The following is an 18,241-nucleotide window of genomic DNA, read 5'->3' on the forward strand; positions in this document are numbered from 1 at the left end:
GCAGATACTACAATAACTCTTGCAATAGTGGTGGACAAGTTGGCACCTCGATTGTCTCAGCTCAAGGTTCTGCACAAAGTGTTTAGTACTGGAGTAGCAGAAGTTCCACCTGATACTCGAAATGTCGTCCGGGCCTCTCACCTGCTTAACACCCTGTACAAGGCCATTCTTGAATATGACAATGTTGGAGAAGCCTCTGAGCAAACTGTAAGTGAGACTTCTGCCTAAAGTGTGTGACTCCATGCTGCACAGCAGAGGAGTGATAGACAGCTGATGGTAGTTCTTTGTTAAGTGATACTTGAATGGTGACTCGTCAGACAGTTCAGAGTTTTTAAATTAGCTTCCAAATTTAAGGCTGTAGGAAACTGGCTTTTCAGCTCTAATTGCCAAGATCCTCAGAAGGATGAGGCAAGGACAAGGCAAGCTGTGAGAAGTACCTACCTGATGTGTATAGATATTTACAATAACGCTTTCTTACATAAACACTAACATGTAACTAACATGACATGAGATAGCTGAAGTAGACACATCCACAGAAACAAAGTGGAATGCTGGTTACCAAGGGTTGAGGAATGGGGAGCTGTTGTTTAATGGGTACAGAGTTTCAGTTTTATAACATGAAAAAGTTCTGGAGATTTGTCACAATGATATGAATGTACTTAAAACCTCTGAACTTAAAAATGGTAAGGGTCAGGCACAGTGGCTCGTGCCTGTAATCCCAACACTTTGGGAGGCCGAGGCAGGAGGATTGATTGAGCCCAGGAGTTTGAGACTTGCCTGGGCAACATAGTGAGACTCTGTCTTTAAAAAATTAGTTAAATTAAAATTTTTAAAAATATACAGTTAAGATGATAAATTTTATGTTATATATTTTATATTGTATTTTAAAAAATACAAATCTAGGCCATGCATAGTGGCTCACGCCTGTAGTCCCAGCTACATATGAGTCTGAGGTGAGAGGATCACTTGAGCCCAGGAATTTGAGACCAGCCTGGGCAACATACTGAGACCCTGTCTCTACAAAAAATTTTTAAAGTAGCCGGGTGTGCTGACACCAGGAATTCGAGACCAGCCTGGCCAACATGGTGAAACCCCGTCTCTACTAAAAATACAAACAGTAGCCTAGTGTGGTGGCGAACACCTGTCATCCCAGCTACTCAGGAGGCTGAGGCAGGAGAATCGCTTGAACCCGGGAGGATGCAGTGAGCCGAGATCACACCACTACACTCCAGCCTGGGCAATAGAGCAAGACTCTGTCTCAAAAAAGGTAGCCAGCTCTGGAGGCACATGCCTATGGTCCCAGGTACTCGAGAGGCTAAGGCAGGAAGATGGCTTGAGTGTGGAAGGTCAAGGCTGCAGTGAGCCATGTTTGTGCCACTGCACTCCAGCTTGGGTAACAGAGCAAGACCCTGTCTCAAACAATATATAGATTTAAAAATAAAAATCTAACTAGAGGCTGTAATTTAGAATGCTACAGTCTTATTTGGGTATGTACATTAGGTGTATTTTCTAGTTTGTTGGTATAACCTTTTTTCACACCAATTTAATACCATATTTCTTTTTTTCTTTTTTTTTTTTTTTTTTGAGTCATAGTCTTGCTCTGTTGCCAGGCTGGAGTGCAGTCGCACGATCTTGGCTCACTGCAACCTCCACCTCCCAGGTTCAAGCGATTCTTCTGCCTCAGCCCCCTGAGTAGCTGGGACTACAGGCGCACATCACCATGCCCGGTTAATTTTTTGGGGTTTTTTTTGTTTTTTGTTTGAGATGGAGTCTCTCCCTGTCACCCAGGCTGGAGTGCAGTGTCGTGATCTTGGCTCACTGCAGCCTCCGCCTCCTGGGTTCAAACTATTCTCCTGCCTTAGCCTCCTGAGTACCTGGGATTACAGGCGCCCACCACCATGCCCATCTAATTTTTGTATTTTTAATAGAGATGGGGTTTCACCATGTTGGCCAGGCTGGTCTCGAGTTTCTGACCTCCTGATCCGCCCATCTCGGCCTTCCAAAGTGCTGGGATTACAGGCATGAGCCACCACACCCAGCTGTATTTTTTTTTAATAGAGATGGGATTTCACCATATTGGCCAGGCTGGTCTCAAACTCCTGACCTTGTGATCTGCCCACCTCAGCCTCCCAAAGTGCTGGGGTTACAGGCGTGAGCCACCATGCCCAGCCAATTTCCTCATTCTTAATGGATGCTTTGCTAGTAATAGGATTTAGATAGGGAAACCTTGTTCGCTTGCCTGGGCTATCTCAGGATACACCTGCTGCCTCTGTGTCACTTTCACTCTCAAGTTTCCCAGTCTGGACTACAAACAATATGATCATCCCATATTTAGGTGAGTTTTTCTTTTTTCTTTTTTTTTTTTCAAGACAGTGTCACTCTGTTGCCAGGCTGGAGTGTAGTGGCATGATCTTGGCTCATTGCAGCCTCCACCTGCCAGATTCAAGCAATTCTCCTCCCTCAGCCTCCCAAGTAGCCAGGACTACAGGCGCGCGTCACCATGCCCAGCTAATTTTTGTATTTTTAGTAGAGAGGGGGTTTCACCATGTTGGCCAGGATGGTCTCGATTTCTTACCTCAGGTGATCCGCCCACCTCGGTCTCCCAAAGTGCGGGGATCACAGGCGTGAGCCACCGCGCCCGGCATTTAGGTGAGTTTTTCATAAGGATTTTATAGTGTATGTTTTTGGATTTTTAATTTCTTTGTGCCCCAAAAAACGTAGAAATCCGACCACTTTTTTAAAGGCATTTCAGAAATGTTTAAACCTCCTTTTATCCTAGTGACCAGGGAACCCTGAGAGCTGACCGTGCACACTCTCTGCCTCAGGTCTCCCTCCTTTTCTCTCTCTGGGTGGAAACGGTGCGGCCTTACCTGCAGACGGTGGATGAGTGGATCGTGCACGGGCACCTGTGGGATGGCGCCAGGGAGTTCATCATCCAGAGGTGAGCTGCAGCAGAGCACAAGGTCACTGGGGGCTGGCATCACCAGTTTCCTCCCCATGAAAATCAAATGCTTTCGTTAGTTTCAAACAGTACTGAGAAAGCACAGTTCACATCACAGAACTTGTCGTCATCATAGGCAAGTTCTATTTCATTTTTACGGAAGGCATCAGTAATACCAGCTGATTAGAAATATCTTTGTCCAAGTTTTGTCAGTCCACAACTTTTCTTAAGCAAATTGTATTTTTGGATGGTAGTATATGTATGGCTAGCTAGTACACACTGCTTCCCATAAAATGAGTTTAGATGATATCATATGGTTTCAGCTATTTCCATTGTAAATTATCAGTAAAGAGATACAGAAATATTACAGAGTATGCCTCTAATATATTTATTTCTCTGAATTATCTACTGATTTCTTTTACCTTAGTATACTTTACAAAACAAGGAAAATCTTAATCCATTTATGACAATTTCCCTTCAGTTAATTGATTTTTCTGAATAGAATCATATAAACAATGTAGAGCTATTTGTACTCTTTTAACCCAATTTTAAATTATGTGGTATATTTAGATATATGGTTTCTATTGATAGCTATCCGTTGAGCTCATCAGGAAGGATAACTTTAAGTCTTTAGTGTTCTGGAAGGGTAGCAATATGTATGCAATGCTCACATAAGTGAACTGACCCTTCCTTCAACTCAATCTCATATCTGTCACTGTGTTCTGATTCATCAATCTCACATGAGAATTTTTGTGAAAAATGGGACTCTGACTATTCTTCTAGGGTGATGATTGACCATCATTTCATTGTTAAAAGTAGTCCAGTTAAGAATCTTTGTAGGGAAAATGATAGAGAAGTCTGCAAATTAGTTTCACAGCAGATGGTAAATGGATAAACTTTTATTCTTCTTCTAAAGAGGACCAAATTAGTCATATTTTAAATAATTCCAATTCAGGAAACTATTTCTACTTAAATTTTACTTACACTATTCAAAGTATTTATTCACTTTTCTCTTTAAACTGAGATGAGATTAAAACTGTCCCATTTTGCCTAAAGTTTGCTTCAGTTTACTAATAATTAATACTATGTTTTATAATGTCTGGACAACAAACTAGAACAAGTATGCTGTTTTTAAGAAAGAGAAATAAGAGTTTAAAATTCTTTTGAATCTCTTTAGAAACAAAAATGTTCCAGTTAATCACAGAGACTTCTGGTATGCAACTTACACGTTATATAGCGTATCAGAAAAGACAGAAAATGAAGAAAAAATGAGTGATAACGCTAGTGCGAGTTCTGGCAGTGACCAGGGGCCCTCCAGCAGGCAGCACACCATGGTGTCCTTCCTCAAACCTGTCCTGAAGCAGATCATAATGGCTGGCAAGTCGATGCAGCTGCTGAAGAACCTGCAGTGTGCGGAGAGCACCACCTGCCAGGCAGGAGCCAGAGGTACTTGTTCTGTCTTCCTGTGTCTCCCTTGGTGTTGGGACACCTGACCCTACTCGCTCTTGTCATCCTGATACCTAATTATTTTGTAGTTTGCAAGTCATCAAACCCTCTTATTTCGGTGGCAATTATCGTCATGGTTGAATTAGTAACCATGCTTCTCTTGATTTTTTAAAAGATTGTCTTCATTGAAAACTTTTAGTGCTGTGTTTGAAAAGGCAGTGACGATAAGTTCCACATGCATTTTGCTCACTCTGGATTCCTTAGGACTGGAACTTTAAAAAGTAATTCCCTGCCATTTCTTTTCTTTTATTATTTTTATAAATTGACATAATAATTGTACATATTCATGGGGTACATAGTGATGTTTTGATACATATATAGTGATCAGATCAGGATAATTAGCCCTTCCATCATCTCAAACATTTACTACTTCTTTATGTTGGGGACATTCAGTATCCTCCTCTTTGCTATGTGCAACTCTATAATACATTATTAACTATAGCCATCCCATAGTGATACAGAGCACTAGAACTTATTCCTTCCAGCTAGCTATTTGTATCCTTTAACAAATATCTTCCTCTTTCTCCCTTCCCCCTACAAAATCCAGCATCTGGTATCCTGTTCTACTTTTTACTAATACGAGATCAACATTTTTTAGCTACCAGATGAGTGAGAACATGCAGTGTTTAACTTTCTGTTCCTGGCTTATTTCACTTAATGTCCACCATTTCCATCAGTGTTGCTGCAAACAACAGGATTCACTCTTTTTTATCTTCGAGATATATACATATATATATATCACAATTTTGTTACCCATTCATCTGTTGTTGGGCACCTAGGTTGATTCCATGTCTTGGCTGTGTGAATAGTGCTGCAGTAAACATGGGGGTGCGGATGTCTCTTTGATATCCTGATTTCCTTTCCTTTGGATAAATGCCCACCAGTGGGATTGCTATATCATATAGTAGTTCTATTTGTAGTTTTTTGAGAAACCTCCGAACTGTTCTCCATGGTGTCTGTACTAGTTTATATTCCCACCAATATTGTGTAAGAGTTTCCTTTTCTCCACATCCTCACCAGCATTTATTTTTTGTCTTTGTGATAAATAGCCATCCTGACTGGGGTGAAATGATACCTCATTGTGGTTTTGATTTGCATTTTCCCTAATAATTAGTGATGCTGAGCATTTTTTCATCTATTTCTTGGCCATTTGTATTACTTCTTTGGAGAAATGTCTGTTCAGATCATTTGCCCTTTTTTTTTTTTTTTTTTTTTTTTTTTTTTTTTCCTGAGACAGAGTTTTACTCCCATCACCCAGGCTGGAGTGCAGTGGTGCAATCTGGGCTCACTGCAAGCTCTGCCTCCCTGGCTCAAGTGATTCTCCTGCTTCAGCCTCCTGAGCAGCTGGGATTATAGTCACCCGCCACCACACCTGGCTAATTTTTTGTGTTTTTAGTAGAGACGAGGTTTCACCACGTTGGCCAGGCTGATCTCGAACTCCTGACTTCAAGTGATCTGCCCGCCTTGGCCTCCCAAAGCGCTGGGATTACAGGCGTGAGCCACCATGCCTGGCCTCATTCATTGAATTCTTTCACTGTAAAATTTGTTTGTGTGTTAAACATCTGTTTCTGTTGAATTTCTCATTCAAATCATTCTTTTCCTGATTTTGTTGGGTGTTTATTTGTACTGTCTTGTATCTCACCGAATTCTCTTGTATCTCACCGAGTTTCCTTAAGATTTTAATTCTGAATTATTTTTCCGGCATTTCCTATATCATTGTAGTCTCTTGCTAGAGAATTATTGGTTTTCTTGGGAGGTGTCATGTTTCTTTGCTTTTTCATGTTTGATGTATTTCTACATTGATTTCTACACATCTTGTGGGAAAGTCACCTTTTCCAATTTTATGGAGTACGTTTTGTAAAGAGTTATTCATATGAATGGGTCTTGGAGTGTGGGTTCAGTGGGATGCATTGGCCTTGGTTCTGGACGAATGCAGTAGTATAGTCTCCATGTACTTTCTTCAGTTGTAATCCACTTTAGTGATGTTTGCAAGTGCCTCAGTGGCCTACAGTGAGGGGGTTTGTGGCAACAGTGGCACACTTGGCTGGGCGTGGTGGCTCACGCCTGTAATCCCAGCACTTTCTTTTTTGAGACAGTCTTGCTCTATTACCCAGGCTGGAGTGCAGTGGCATGATCTCGGCTCACTGCAAACTCTGCCTCCTGGGTTCAAGTCATTCTCTTGCCTCAGCCTCTCAAGTAGATGGGATTACAGGCATGTGCCACCACGCCTGGCTAATTTTTGTATTTCTAGTAGAGATCGGGTTTTACCGTGTTGGTGAGGCTGATCTCAAACTCCTAGCCTCAAGCAATCCACCCGCCTCGGCCTCCCAAAGTGTTGGGATTGCAGGCGTGAGCCATCACACCCAGCCAATCCCAGCACTTTCGGAGGCCAAGGCAGGTGGATTACTTGAGGCCAGGAGTTTGAGACCAGCCTGGCCAACATGGTGAAACCCTGTCTCTACCCAAAATATAAAAATTAGCTAGATGTGGTGGCGCATGCCTATAATCCCAGCTGCTTGGGAGGCTGAGGCACAAGAATCACTGGAACCCGGAAGGCGGGGGTTGCAGTGAGCCAAGATTATACCACTGTACTCCAACCTGGGCAACAAAGCAAGACTCTGTCCCAAAACAAAAAACAAACAGTAGCACAGCTTTGCTGGGATGGGCTTGCTGGACTGTTTCTCAGATTAGGGGTACATGCATGTACACAGTGGTTTGGCCAAGATGGGGTCTGGCTCACGGGTTGGGACCACAGGCTGTTACTCTGGCCAGGAACATGAGCATGTGGTTGCTTGGCCAGCCTATAGGTTTATTTGCCTGCCAGCAATGGCCCAAGGGGCTGTTTCTCAGGCCTAGGATGTAGGCACAAAACTGGTTTTCTGGCCAGGGGCTCCATGAGAACAGCCCTCAGGGTCATTTCTCAAGCCTTGGACATGAGCACAGGCTTCTTTGCTCGCCTGGGAGTATGTTTGCTGGGGGTGACCTATAAGGCTGTTTCTTAGGCCCAGGATGTAGGTACAAGGCTGCTTTGCTAGCCTGGGTGCATGTCTGCCTGCATAGTTCAAGGGGCTCTTTCTCAGTCCTGGGACATGGTCACATGGCTTGTTGGCCATCCTAGGTATGTATCTGCCAGTGGCAGCCCATGAGGCTGCTTCTGAGGCCCAGCATGTGGGTGGAAGGCTGCTCGGCTGGCATGAGGGTGTGTTTACTGGGGGTGGTCTTCAAGGCTCTTTCTCAGGTTTGGGATATGGGTGCCAGCTGGCTCAGAACATGCCCACCAAGGGCAGACCACAGGGCTGTTTGGCAGGCCCAGTATGCAGGCCTGTGGCTGCTCAGCTGGCCTGTGACTACCAGGCGCTGCCTATGGGGCTTCTTCTCCAACCAAAGATGCCGTGCAAGGCCGCTCAAGAAGCCTAGGTACATGCCTGCCAGGGCAGCCTCTGAAACTGTTTCTCAGACCCTGAATGCTGGCCCAGGGCCACTGGGTAGGCCACGGGCCTGTCTGCAAGGGGTTAGTGCTATGGGGCTGTTTCTCAGTTCCTGGGCACAGGTCTGTAACTGCTTCACCAGCCTGGAGGCATGTCAGCTGGTAGGAAGCTCAGGGGTCTGTTCCCACCCTCTAGAGATGGCACAGCAATTTGGCCAGCTCAAAGATGGGTTTGGTCTGTTGGGGCTGCCAGACTGTTCCTCTGGCTGAAAGTGTAGTGGCAGGGGCTGGTTTTTCTGCTGTGCAGGACCAGCATCACAGCCGATCCTGGGCCCAGGCTCCACATAGCTGGGGTTGTGGTGTTCAGCCACCCCTGTGGCCTTGGTGGAATGAGGATGGAGCCCCAGTGGTTGGGGTGCAGGAGAGGTGCAGCGGCTACTGGCCCAGAGGAGGGCGTGCTCCAGAGGTGGCTGTGGTCTGAAGATGGTGCCATGCTGCAACAGCTTGGCTCAAAGGGGTGGGTGGGGAAGGCACACCTTGTGCCCCTAACCCGGGGCAAGGCAGCTGCGTGAATTCCCAGCAGCTCTCCAAACTGGGCTCAGAGCTCGTGGGAACTGTGGAATCCTCCTGTAGTAATGACTGTAGGTGTTTGTGGGGGCTGGTGGGTTTCTTCTGCTTACCCTTACCCTACAATGGGAAGTCCTTCTTGACTCCAGACCAGCCTGATCTGCGAAGCTGCAGAGGCTGGAAGCCTCCACACTGCCCTCCTGGGCCTCCAGTCACCAACACTGTGTCACACTCCCCCTCTGCACTCCAGCACTCGCCCTTCAACTCCAGTCGGATCTTTTTTTTTTTTTTTTTTTTTGAGACGGAGTCTTGCCCTGTCGCCCAGGCTGGAGTGCAGTGGCGCGATCTCGGCTCACTGCGAACTTTGCCTCCTGGGTTCTCTCCTGCCTCAGCCTCCCCAGCAGCTGGGACTACAGGCGCACACCACCATGCCCGGCTCATTTTTTTGTATTTTTAGTAGAGACGGGGTTTCACCATACTAGCCAGGATGGTCTCGATCCCCTGACCTCATGATCCGCCCGCCTCGGCCTCCTAAAGTGTTGGGATTACAGGTGTGAGCCACCACCCCCAGCCTCCAGTCGGATCTTAACTGTTGATTCGTTGCTTTGGTCCTCTCTTGCTGTTGGGAGAGGAGCACCAGACGTCTCCAGGCAGCCACCTTGCTGGCATCACTCCCTCTGGCATTTTTTATTTTATTTTGTTTTATTTTATTTATTTATTTATTTTTGAGACCAAGTCTCACTCTGTTGCCCAGACTGGAGTGCAGTGGCATGATCTCGGCTCACTGCAACTTCTGCCTCACAGGTTCAAGTGATTTCTCATGCCTCAGCTTCCCAAGTAGCTGGGACTATAGGTGTGAGCCACTACCCCCGGCTAATTTTTTGTGTTTTCAGTAGAGATGGGGTTTCACCATGTTGGCCAAGCTGGTCTTGAACTCCTGACCTCAGCTGATCCACCCGCCTCTTAAAGTGCTGGGATTACAAGCGTGAGCCACCACACCCAGCCCTTCTGGCATTTCTTAATGCAATGCAGCGTTTAGCCCTTGAGGGCCATGAACCATGGCTGATAAGAATTTCTTGTGAGCAGTTCAGACTCGATCATAAATTTCAAGAAAATGATGCAATTTAATATATTCAAAGTTTTATGCTGTAATCCCAGCACTTTGGGAGGCTGAGGCAGGCAGATCACGAGGTCAGGAGATCGATACCATCCTGGTCAACGTGGTAAAACCCCATCTCTACTAAAAATACAAAAATTAGCTGGGCATGGTGGCATGGGCCTGTAATTCCCCACTACTCAGGAGGCTGAGGCAGGAGAATTGCTTCAACCAGGGAGTCAGAGATTGCAGTGAGCCGAGATCATGCCACTGCACTCCAGCCTGGTGACAGAGTGAGACTCCGTGTCAAAAAAAAAAAGTTTTATCAACTGACTAAAAAGGCTTGGAAGATAAAGATGTGACCTTATTTATACATCTCAATCATCTCAATGTTATGTTAATTATATTATTGTATCTACTTGAAATAAGTAGATGCAATACTTATTTTCACTTTGTGGAATATTTCCTTCTTATGTAGTGAGCTTCCCAGGGCCACTGTCAGAAGTGTTTTTTCCAATGAGACTGTGACTCCTATCAGGGTTACCATAGTGTTATGCAGTATTGTAATAAATTTCAAGTGTCCTGATTAGGATCTTACTCTTTTTTTTTTTTTTTTTTTTTTTTTTGAGACAGGTTTCACTCCTATTGCCCAAACTGGACTGGAGTGCAGTGGCGTGATCTCGGCGCATTGCAACCTTCACCTGCCAGTGCTCAAGCAGCTCTCGTGCCTCAGCCTCCCAAGTAGCTTGGGACCACAGGCACATTCCACTGCACTCAACTAATTTTTTTGTAGAGCTGAGGTTTCACCACGTTGCCCAGGCTGGTCTCAAACTCCTGAGCTTAAGTGATCCACCTGCCTCAGCCTCCTAAAGTGCTGGGATTACAGGCATGAGCCACTGCACCGGGACATGATATTATTTAATATTTCTTGGGCCAGGCACAGTGGCTCACGCCTGTAATCCCAGCACTTTGGGAGGCCGAGGTGGGTGGATCACTTGAGTCAGGAGTTTGAGACCAGCCTGACCAACATGGTGAAACCCCATCTGTACTGAAAAACAAATATATAAAATTAGCCGGGCGTGGTGGCACATGCCTGTAATCCCAGCTACTTGGGAGGCCGAGGCAGGAGAATTGTTTGAACCCGGCAGGCAGAGGTTGCAGTGAGCCAAGATGGCACCATTGCGCTCCAGCCTGGGCAACAAGAGCAAAACTCCATCTCAAAAAATATATATTATTTTGTTACTATATATAAATATATATATTTGATATTTATATATAAATATATAGATTTTGTTACTTAATATATTGTTAATGTTAATATGATTAAACAGAATGTTACTTAATATGATTAAACAGAACTTAGTTCACCTTACATATTTCTTTATGTTTCAGATGCAGAAAGAAAAAGTTTATACACTCTCTTTCTGGAATCTGTACAGTCCCGTCTTCGACATGGAGAAGATTCCACTCCACAGGTTCTTACTGAGCAACAGGCAACCAAGGAGAACCTAATGAAGATGCAGTCCATTGCTGAAAGCCATCTTGAACTGGATGATGTTCATGATCCACTGCTTGCCATTAACTTTGCAAGGTGAGACACACCTGCAAGGTTATCAGTAATTGAAATGGCATCATTTGTGCAATGTTTGCTAACTGTTTATTTCTGGCAGGTAGGGCTTTCCAGGCCTAAAAACAAAAACAAAAACTCTTGTAGGCTATCCTTTCTTTTTTCTTTTTCCTTTTTTTTTTTTTTTTTGCTTGTTTGAGATGGAGCCTCACTCTGTCACCCAGACTGGAGTGTAGTGGTGTGATCTTGGCTGACTGCTGCAACCTCTGCCTCCCAGGTTAAGCAATTTTCCTACCTCAGCCTCCCAGGTACCTGGGACTACAGGCATGTGCCACCATGACCCGCTAATTTTTGTATTTCTAGTAGAGATGGGGTTTCATCATGTTGGCCAGGCTTGCCTCGAACTCCTGACCTCTGGTGATCTGCCCACCTCGGCCTCCCAAAGTGCTGGGATTACAGGTGTGAGCCACCACGCCATGCCTATCCTTTATAACAAGCAGAATACAAGATGTTGTGCTCGCCTACTTCAGGTGTAGAGTTTGGATTCCATGTCGTTTGTGGAAGTCTGCAGACTTGGCCCTGCCACCATGTGGTACAACTTTTGTCTGTGCCCTCGGGCCCCTGGAAATGTCATCATTTACCCAGAAGATGCTGAAACTCTGGGCCATGAGTGGGCCCTGGACACCCATTGAGTCAGGGTCCCCACTGGCATATAATATGTCCTGGGCTTAAGCTGCTTTTAGGCACTTAGTCCATTAGAGTAAGTCATTAATACCCATACAGTTCCCGGTTGTCTAATGGCCAGCATTTGCTGTGTCCAGCCCTAATCACTAGAAAGACCAGCTCTAGTACCTGACCCTAAGGCAGTGGCAACTTCAAGAGACTGGTTCACTCAAAGGATATTTTTGGGAGAAAGATTTTTCTCTTTCTGTAATAGTTGGTAACTTCAAGACTAAAGGTAAAAATGGGACTTCAGGGTTTTGATTTAAGAGAGTTCTGTTGACAGCAGCTCATAAAAAGAAGACTCACATTTTTATCTTGAAGGATGTATTTGGAGCAGAGTGACTTTCACGAGAAGTTTGCTGGTGGTGATGTATGTGTGGATAGATCATCGGAATCTGTGACATGCCAGACTTTTGAATTAACGCTGAGATCCTGCCTCTATCCTCATATTGACAAGCAGTATCTAGATTGCTGTGGAAATCTCATGCAAACTCTAAAAAAAGATTACAGGTAAAAGAGTAATTTAATTTTGGAAGTAGTAAATAGTTGATTGTACTTGAAGAACAGTTGAGATTATTTTAAAACCTATTTCAATTTTTATTAGAGTAGGAAATGGATATACAGTAAACAATTTTCTAAGAGAAATCAATTGACCATCAATATTTTCTTAACTATGTTTTGAAACTTAATTCTTTATTTCTGAGAATCTTTCCCAAAAGAAATACAGAAAAAGCTTGTAGAAAAATTACAAAGTTTGTTATCAGAATGAAAAACACTAAATTACTTAGTGATAGATGACTAGTTTTTTAAACTATGGCATATCCATAAATATGGCATATACATACCCACATATGAACTTTGTAAAGTTCATAAAAATTATGGCAATTAGGCTGAGCACGGTGGCTCACACCTGTAATCCCAGCTCTTTGGGAGGCTGAGGCGGGAGGATCACGAGATCAGGAGATCGAGAGCATCCTGGCTAACACGGTGAAACCCCATCTCTACTAAAAATACAAAAAATTCGCCGGGCATGGTGCCGGGCGCCTGTAGTCCCAGTTACTCTGGAGGCTGGGGCAGGAGAATGGCGTGAACCCAGGAGGCAGAGCTTGCAGTGAGCTGAGATCGGGCCACTGCACTCCAGCCTGGGCGACAGAGCAAGACTCCATCTCAAAAAAAAAAAAAAAATATTATGGCAATTAAAAAGCAGGATATATAATATGGTAGGAACTAGGTTTTCTTAACACATAGAAGAGAAGACAGGAAAGAAACATTCCAGATATTAAATATTAATGATGGAAATCCACCATAAATGATGGGATTTGGATTTTTTTTGTTACATTTTTGTGACTGCCCAATTTTCTATAATGTTATAGAAGATAACCTTTCTGATGATGAAAGGAAAACCTATGCTGTTTTTATTATTGGAACAAGTTTAAGAGGTGTTAATATTTCTAATTTTAGTAAATGTAGAATGTAAACTTGTTCCACTAAAAACAGGGTACAAAACCTGCTGTTGATCCAGAATCCTGCCTTACGAATGCCAGAGATCTTAGTGTCACTCATTTTCTCTCCGTTCAGGTTGGTAGAATACTTGCAAGCTATGAGGAATTTTTTCTTAATGGAAGGAGGAGATACCATGTATGACTTCTACACGTCAATTTTTGATAAAATAAGAGAAAAGGAAACATGGCAGAATGTGTCTTTTCTTAATGTCCAACTCCAAGAAGCAGTAGGACAGCGTTATCCTGAAGATAGTTCACGGTAAAATATGGACACCACCTTTATTTAAATTAGTGTAACATGAACTATGTGCCAGTAAGTCTTCTATGAATTACACATATTATTTTATCCTCACACTATTCCTATAAGTTTTACTAATATTATTTTACTTATTAGAAAATGGAGGCCAGGCACGGTGGCTCACACCTGTAATGCCAGCACTTTGGGAGGCAGAGGCGGTGGATCACCTGAGGTCAGGAGTTCGAGACCAGCCTGGCTAACATGGTGAAACTCTGTCTCTACTAAAAATACAAAAAGCATGGTGGCAGGCACCTGTAATCCCGGCTATTTGGGAGGCTGAAGCAGGAGAATCGCTTGAACCTGGGAGGCAGAGGTTGCAGTGAGCCAAGATCATGCCACTGCACTCCAGCCTGGGCGACAAGAACGAGACTCCATTTAAAAAAAAAGAAAAAAATTGAGGCAGAGGCTAGCTATGTGACTCTCCTGCTAAACAACAAAAGATGTTGAGATGCCACCATATGGCCAGATGCAGTGGCTCATGCCAGTAATCCTAGCACTTTGGGAGGCCGAGGTGGGAGGATTGCTTGAGCTCAGGAGTTTGCAACCAACCTGGGCAACATAGTGGGACCTCGTCCCTATAAAAAAAAAAAAGTTGCCACCATACAACCTGTCAGGGTCTGATGGCCTCCTTCACATGGCTGGAGTCAGTGCTTCCTCTCCCTGAGCTCCCACACATGAGGTTTTTCAGTCCTGCCTCCTAGAGAATGCCCCTGACCTCTCAGAACTGGCTCAGAGCTCCCCAATGACCTCTGTGTCTCTCAGCCTCACTCCCTTCCACCAAAACGGACTTGAGCCGCACCAGGGTGACCTCAGACCACCAGCAGTGACTTCCACCACTCATCCCTATGCTCCCCGTGGGTGCCTCCTAAACAGATGGACTAAGCTTTGTCTCAGAAGGGAGAAAGCTATTTACCGTCTGGCTCCATTTTCCCAGCCTCATGTCTTGCACACATACACACCATGTTCTCTCTCCTATCTCCCTTCGCGTTTCAGGGATTTCAGAATATTTCTGGTGTCTGCTAGTGCTGTCCTCCCGCCCCCCTGTGACATAGTCTCCAGTTCATGGGCCCGGCAGAGGTCTGCTCACTCCTACATCCCGCTTGTCTTTGTGTGCTGCACTGGGCTGGGAGTCCCTGGAGGGAAGAGAGATTAGCTTTCTATTGCCTGCTCAGTGCAGCACCTAACTTAGTATTAGTATTTGGTAGATGCCTACTAAGCACTGAGTGAATGCATACATATCAGGCCATTAAGAGCTAAAAATTGTTTTTTTTAAGACGGAGTCTTGCTTTGTCACCCAGGCTGGAGTGCAGTGGCACAATCTCGACTCACTGCAAGCTCCGCCTCCCAGGTTCATGCCATTCTCCTGCCTCAGCCTCCCGAGTTGCTGGGACTACAGGCGCCCAGCAAATTTTTTGTATTTTTATAGAGACGGGGTTTCACTGGGTTAGCCAGGATGGTCTCGATCTCCTGACCTCGTGATCCTCGAGGATCCCAAAGTGCTGGGATTACAGGTGTGAGCCACCGCACCCGGCAAAGAGCTAAAAATTCTGACTAGTGCCTGTGTCATGGATCAGCCAGTTCATAATCACACACTGCCCTGTGACATCTCTGATTTGGAAGTTAACTCCCCACTTTAAACCTTCTTCATATGCATCCAGGCATCCCCTCTTAGCGCCTCTGTGACTGTGGAAGAGGACATCATTTCTCAGGAACCACTGATGGGAGTATTTTGAGGATTAAATGAGCTAAGGACACATAATAGTGCCTGGCACTTGGACATTTTCATGTCCATGTTAGATGCTTGCTTTCCTCTGTGAGTCACATTCAAACCTGTCTCAGGAACTTGTGGATGAAGCACTGCACAGTGCCTCTGGTGTAGAAGCAGACCCCATCCCATCTCAATGGAGCTCTGGAAGCAATACTCTCACCGCATGCTCGGCTCCCTCGAGCTGCTCTGCTCGTCCTCTCCTGCCCACCCCCAACCTCAGCAGAGGCTTCATCTTCCCAGCCATTGCCTGAAGTTTACTGTCTTCCTCAGCTTCATCTTTTTTCTAATTACTACCATTGTTAAGTGTCTCTTTAACTAAACTCATTGTTTAAAAGTTTTCCCCCTCTCTGTTATTTCTAAATCCAAATTTCTGCTCTGGAATATATGTTAGAAGAGATACATTTGTTGGAATGTTTGCATTTCTTTTATGAAATGCAGTATCTTTTGGGGAATATTATGTAAATGAAATACCAATTATTTTAAAAGAGCATTTTTGTGTGACATAGTGCTTTCACAAACTAAAACTGGAATTTCTTTCTTTAGTCTATCTATATCTTTTGAAAATGTTGACACAGCTAAGAAGAAGCTGCCTGTTCATATCTTAGATGGTCTGACCCTCAGCTACAAGGTATATGCTGATATTCCTTGTATGAACCGTGTTTTCTGCTAACATTAAAACATGCAAGTAATTGGTTACTTTCTAATTTTGTTTTTGTTTCATAGGTCCCATGGCCCGTGGACATTGTTATAAGTTTGGAATGTCAAAAAATTTATAATCAAGTGTTTCTTCTCTTATTGCAAATAAAGTGGGCAAAATATAGTCTGGATGTTTTACTTTTTGGTGGTAAGATTTGTTTTCAGCAGATAAATTGTAATTTAATTTAATTTTAGCCCTTAATAAAAGAGGTTAGTGGGAAAGGGAAGCATACGGGGATCTGGAAAAAAAAAAAAGTTGGTGGTTGTTGATCGTTTTTTATGTGTACACAAATGCCAAAATGGTGCGTATTCTAGCAGTAGTTTTATGGACATCAAATGCCTGAAAGAAAGATCAGGAAGTTGTATGTACAGTTGATCTGAAATGCAACAACTTGATTAGGAAAAGTGATACAGGAAACTTTTCCCACTGCACCTTCCAGAGGCACTGAGGTTCGGTTCCTGCCACCCCTGCCAGTGCTTTCTGTGGTGCCAGGACCACATCCGTCAGCGTTTCTGCCAGGCGTCATGGTGCAGTGGGGTTTGAGTTGATGCTCTTTCTGTCCACTTTGCTCTTCCAATGTTTTATAGAACTGGTTAGTACTGCAGAAAAACCACGACTTAAAGAAGGCCTTATACATGAACAAGACACAGTTGCTCAGTTCGGACCACAAAAAGAACCAGTAAGACAGCAGATTCATCGCATGTTCCTCTTAAGAGTGAAGCTCATGCATTTCGTGAACAGCTTGCACAACTACATCATGACCAGGGTTTGTGCCTCTCCCATCTGCTTCAGTTCTGTCGTCCTATCTATACAGTTGTTCGTAGAGAATTACTCATAATATGTTTGTAAGTAAAAAATACCTATAGACTGTGAAAACGGGACATGTAGCAAATTTGATCATAAAATAACATGGCAGTGGGAGGAATGTTTTTGTAAATATAGCGGAATATGTGTATCCAGAGGCTGCTGTACCTCCTGTCCAGCAGCCCCTGGGGACAGGCACAGCCACAGCTCGTCTTCTGGAATTGCCTTCAGAATGTGCCGCATAGTCCTTTAGGTTTCAATAGTGGTGACAGCTGTCCCTAAAAAATGGCTCCAATGTTTAATAACAGCCAAAATCCACTACGGTGTGTGGGAGGAAGATGCAGCCAGGTTATAGACTTTTTTCTTAAAAACAAGAACTCACTACAAAGTAAATGAAATTATTTTTCTGATACATCTAAAAGCCAGTTCTAGGGGAAGTTCTGAAAGAAGCGTTCAGAAATTGGAACAAGAGCAGTATTATTAGAGGACAGTATGCATTTTGGGTTTGAATTGTTGTTTAGACCTGTTTATACCTTGTCTGTGAGTTCTGAAACCCAGCTTGCTTGGGTGAAGTGAGCCACTGAAGCCTGTGTTTTGGATGGGAAGGCTATGGCAGAGGGGCTCCATGTTTCCCCTGACTGCATTACTGCCTTCTCAAGGTTGGCCTTCATTAAGCCCCTAATTGTTAAGAGTAAATGATAAAAGTTTAAGTTTTTTCTTAGTTTGTTTTTTATTTGAAGTATACTTATACTCATTTTAGAGAAAGATCAATGTATGAGAAAAGGAACTTAAGAAACATAAATTCACTGTAATTATTTGTATAAAAGTAACACATTTACTTGATTTTTTTTTTATCGATGTGTCTTATATACAGTTTAATGTACTTGCCCCTTCCTGCCAGGAAGTCTGTTAGTCCAGAGTTTGGCGTTCATTCATTCACTGTGCAAGTGGGCGTCCTACAGGATTGCCCCCACCGTCCTCTTAGGATCAGAATGCTAGAGTATCCAGCCAGCCTTTGAAGAATGGTACTTTATGAAACTGTCTAGATGTGCTTATTGAAGGAAGAATTTGAGAGGAGTAGAAGAGCTTAGTAAAAAAGATTTGTGTGCAGCACACAAGTCCTCAAAGAAGGCTGCTGATGAAGCTTTTTATCTTTCTCTTCCAAGATTCTACACAGTACAGGGCTGGAGTTTCAACATCAAGTCGAGGAAGCCAAGGATTTAGATCAATTGATTAAAATTCACTATAGGTATCTGTCAACCATCCATGACCGGTGTCTGCTGAGAGAAAAGGTACATGAGATGTCTCCTGCAGATGTGGCCACTGCTGGGCGAGTGGCGCTGTC

General features: G+C 44.0%; 1 protein-coding gene across 5 annotated transcripts in view; it reads left to right on the forward strand.

Moving 5' to 3' along the window:
• LOC115932683 (gamma-tubulin complex component 5-like) overlaps positions 1–18,241 on the forward strand; it is a 48,551-nt gene that overhangs the window by 17,916 nt on the left and 12,394 nt on the right. For all 5 annotated transcript variants that reach the window (XR_010130917.1, XM_063698403.1, XM_063698405.1 and 2 more), the window contains exons 11-20: positions 5–207; positions 2,826–2,941; positions 4,119–4,387; positions 10,930–11,128; positions 12,149–12,337; positions 13,406–13,588; positions 15,939–16,023; positions 16,119–16,239; positions 16,680–16,858; positions 18,063–18,188. Coding sequence is in view for 4 of the 5 variants with exons in the window: in XM_063698403.1 (XP_063554473.1) it covers positions 5–207; positions 2,826–2,941; positions 4,119–4,387; positions 10,930–11,128; positions 12,149–12,337; positions 13,406–13,588; positions 15,939–16,023; positions 16,119–16,239; positions 16,680–16,858; positions 18,063–18,188 (1,670 nt within the window). In the remaining variant the exon portion in view is untranslated. The remainder of the gene's footprint in view (positions 1–4; positions 208–2,825; positions 2,942–4,118; positions 4,388–10,929; positions 11,129–12,148; positions 12,338–13,405; positions 13,589–15,938; positions 16,024–16,118; positions 16,240–16,679; positions 16,859–18,062; positions 18,189–18,241) is intronic.

The sequence above is a fragment of the Gorilla gorilla genome, chromosome 16, assembly GCF_029281585.2.
Source record: "Gorilla gorilla gorilla isolate KB3781 chromosome 16, NHGRI_mGorGor1-v2.1_pri, whole genome shotgun sequence".
Lineage (NCBI taxonomy): Eukaryota > Metazoa > Chordata > Mammalia > Primates > Hominidae > Gorilla > Gorilla gorilla.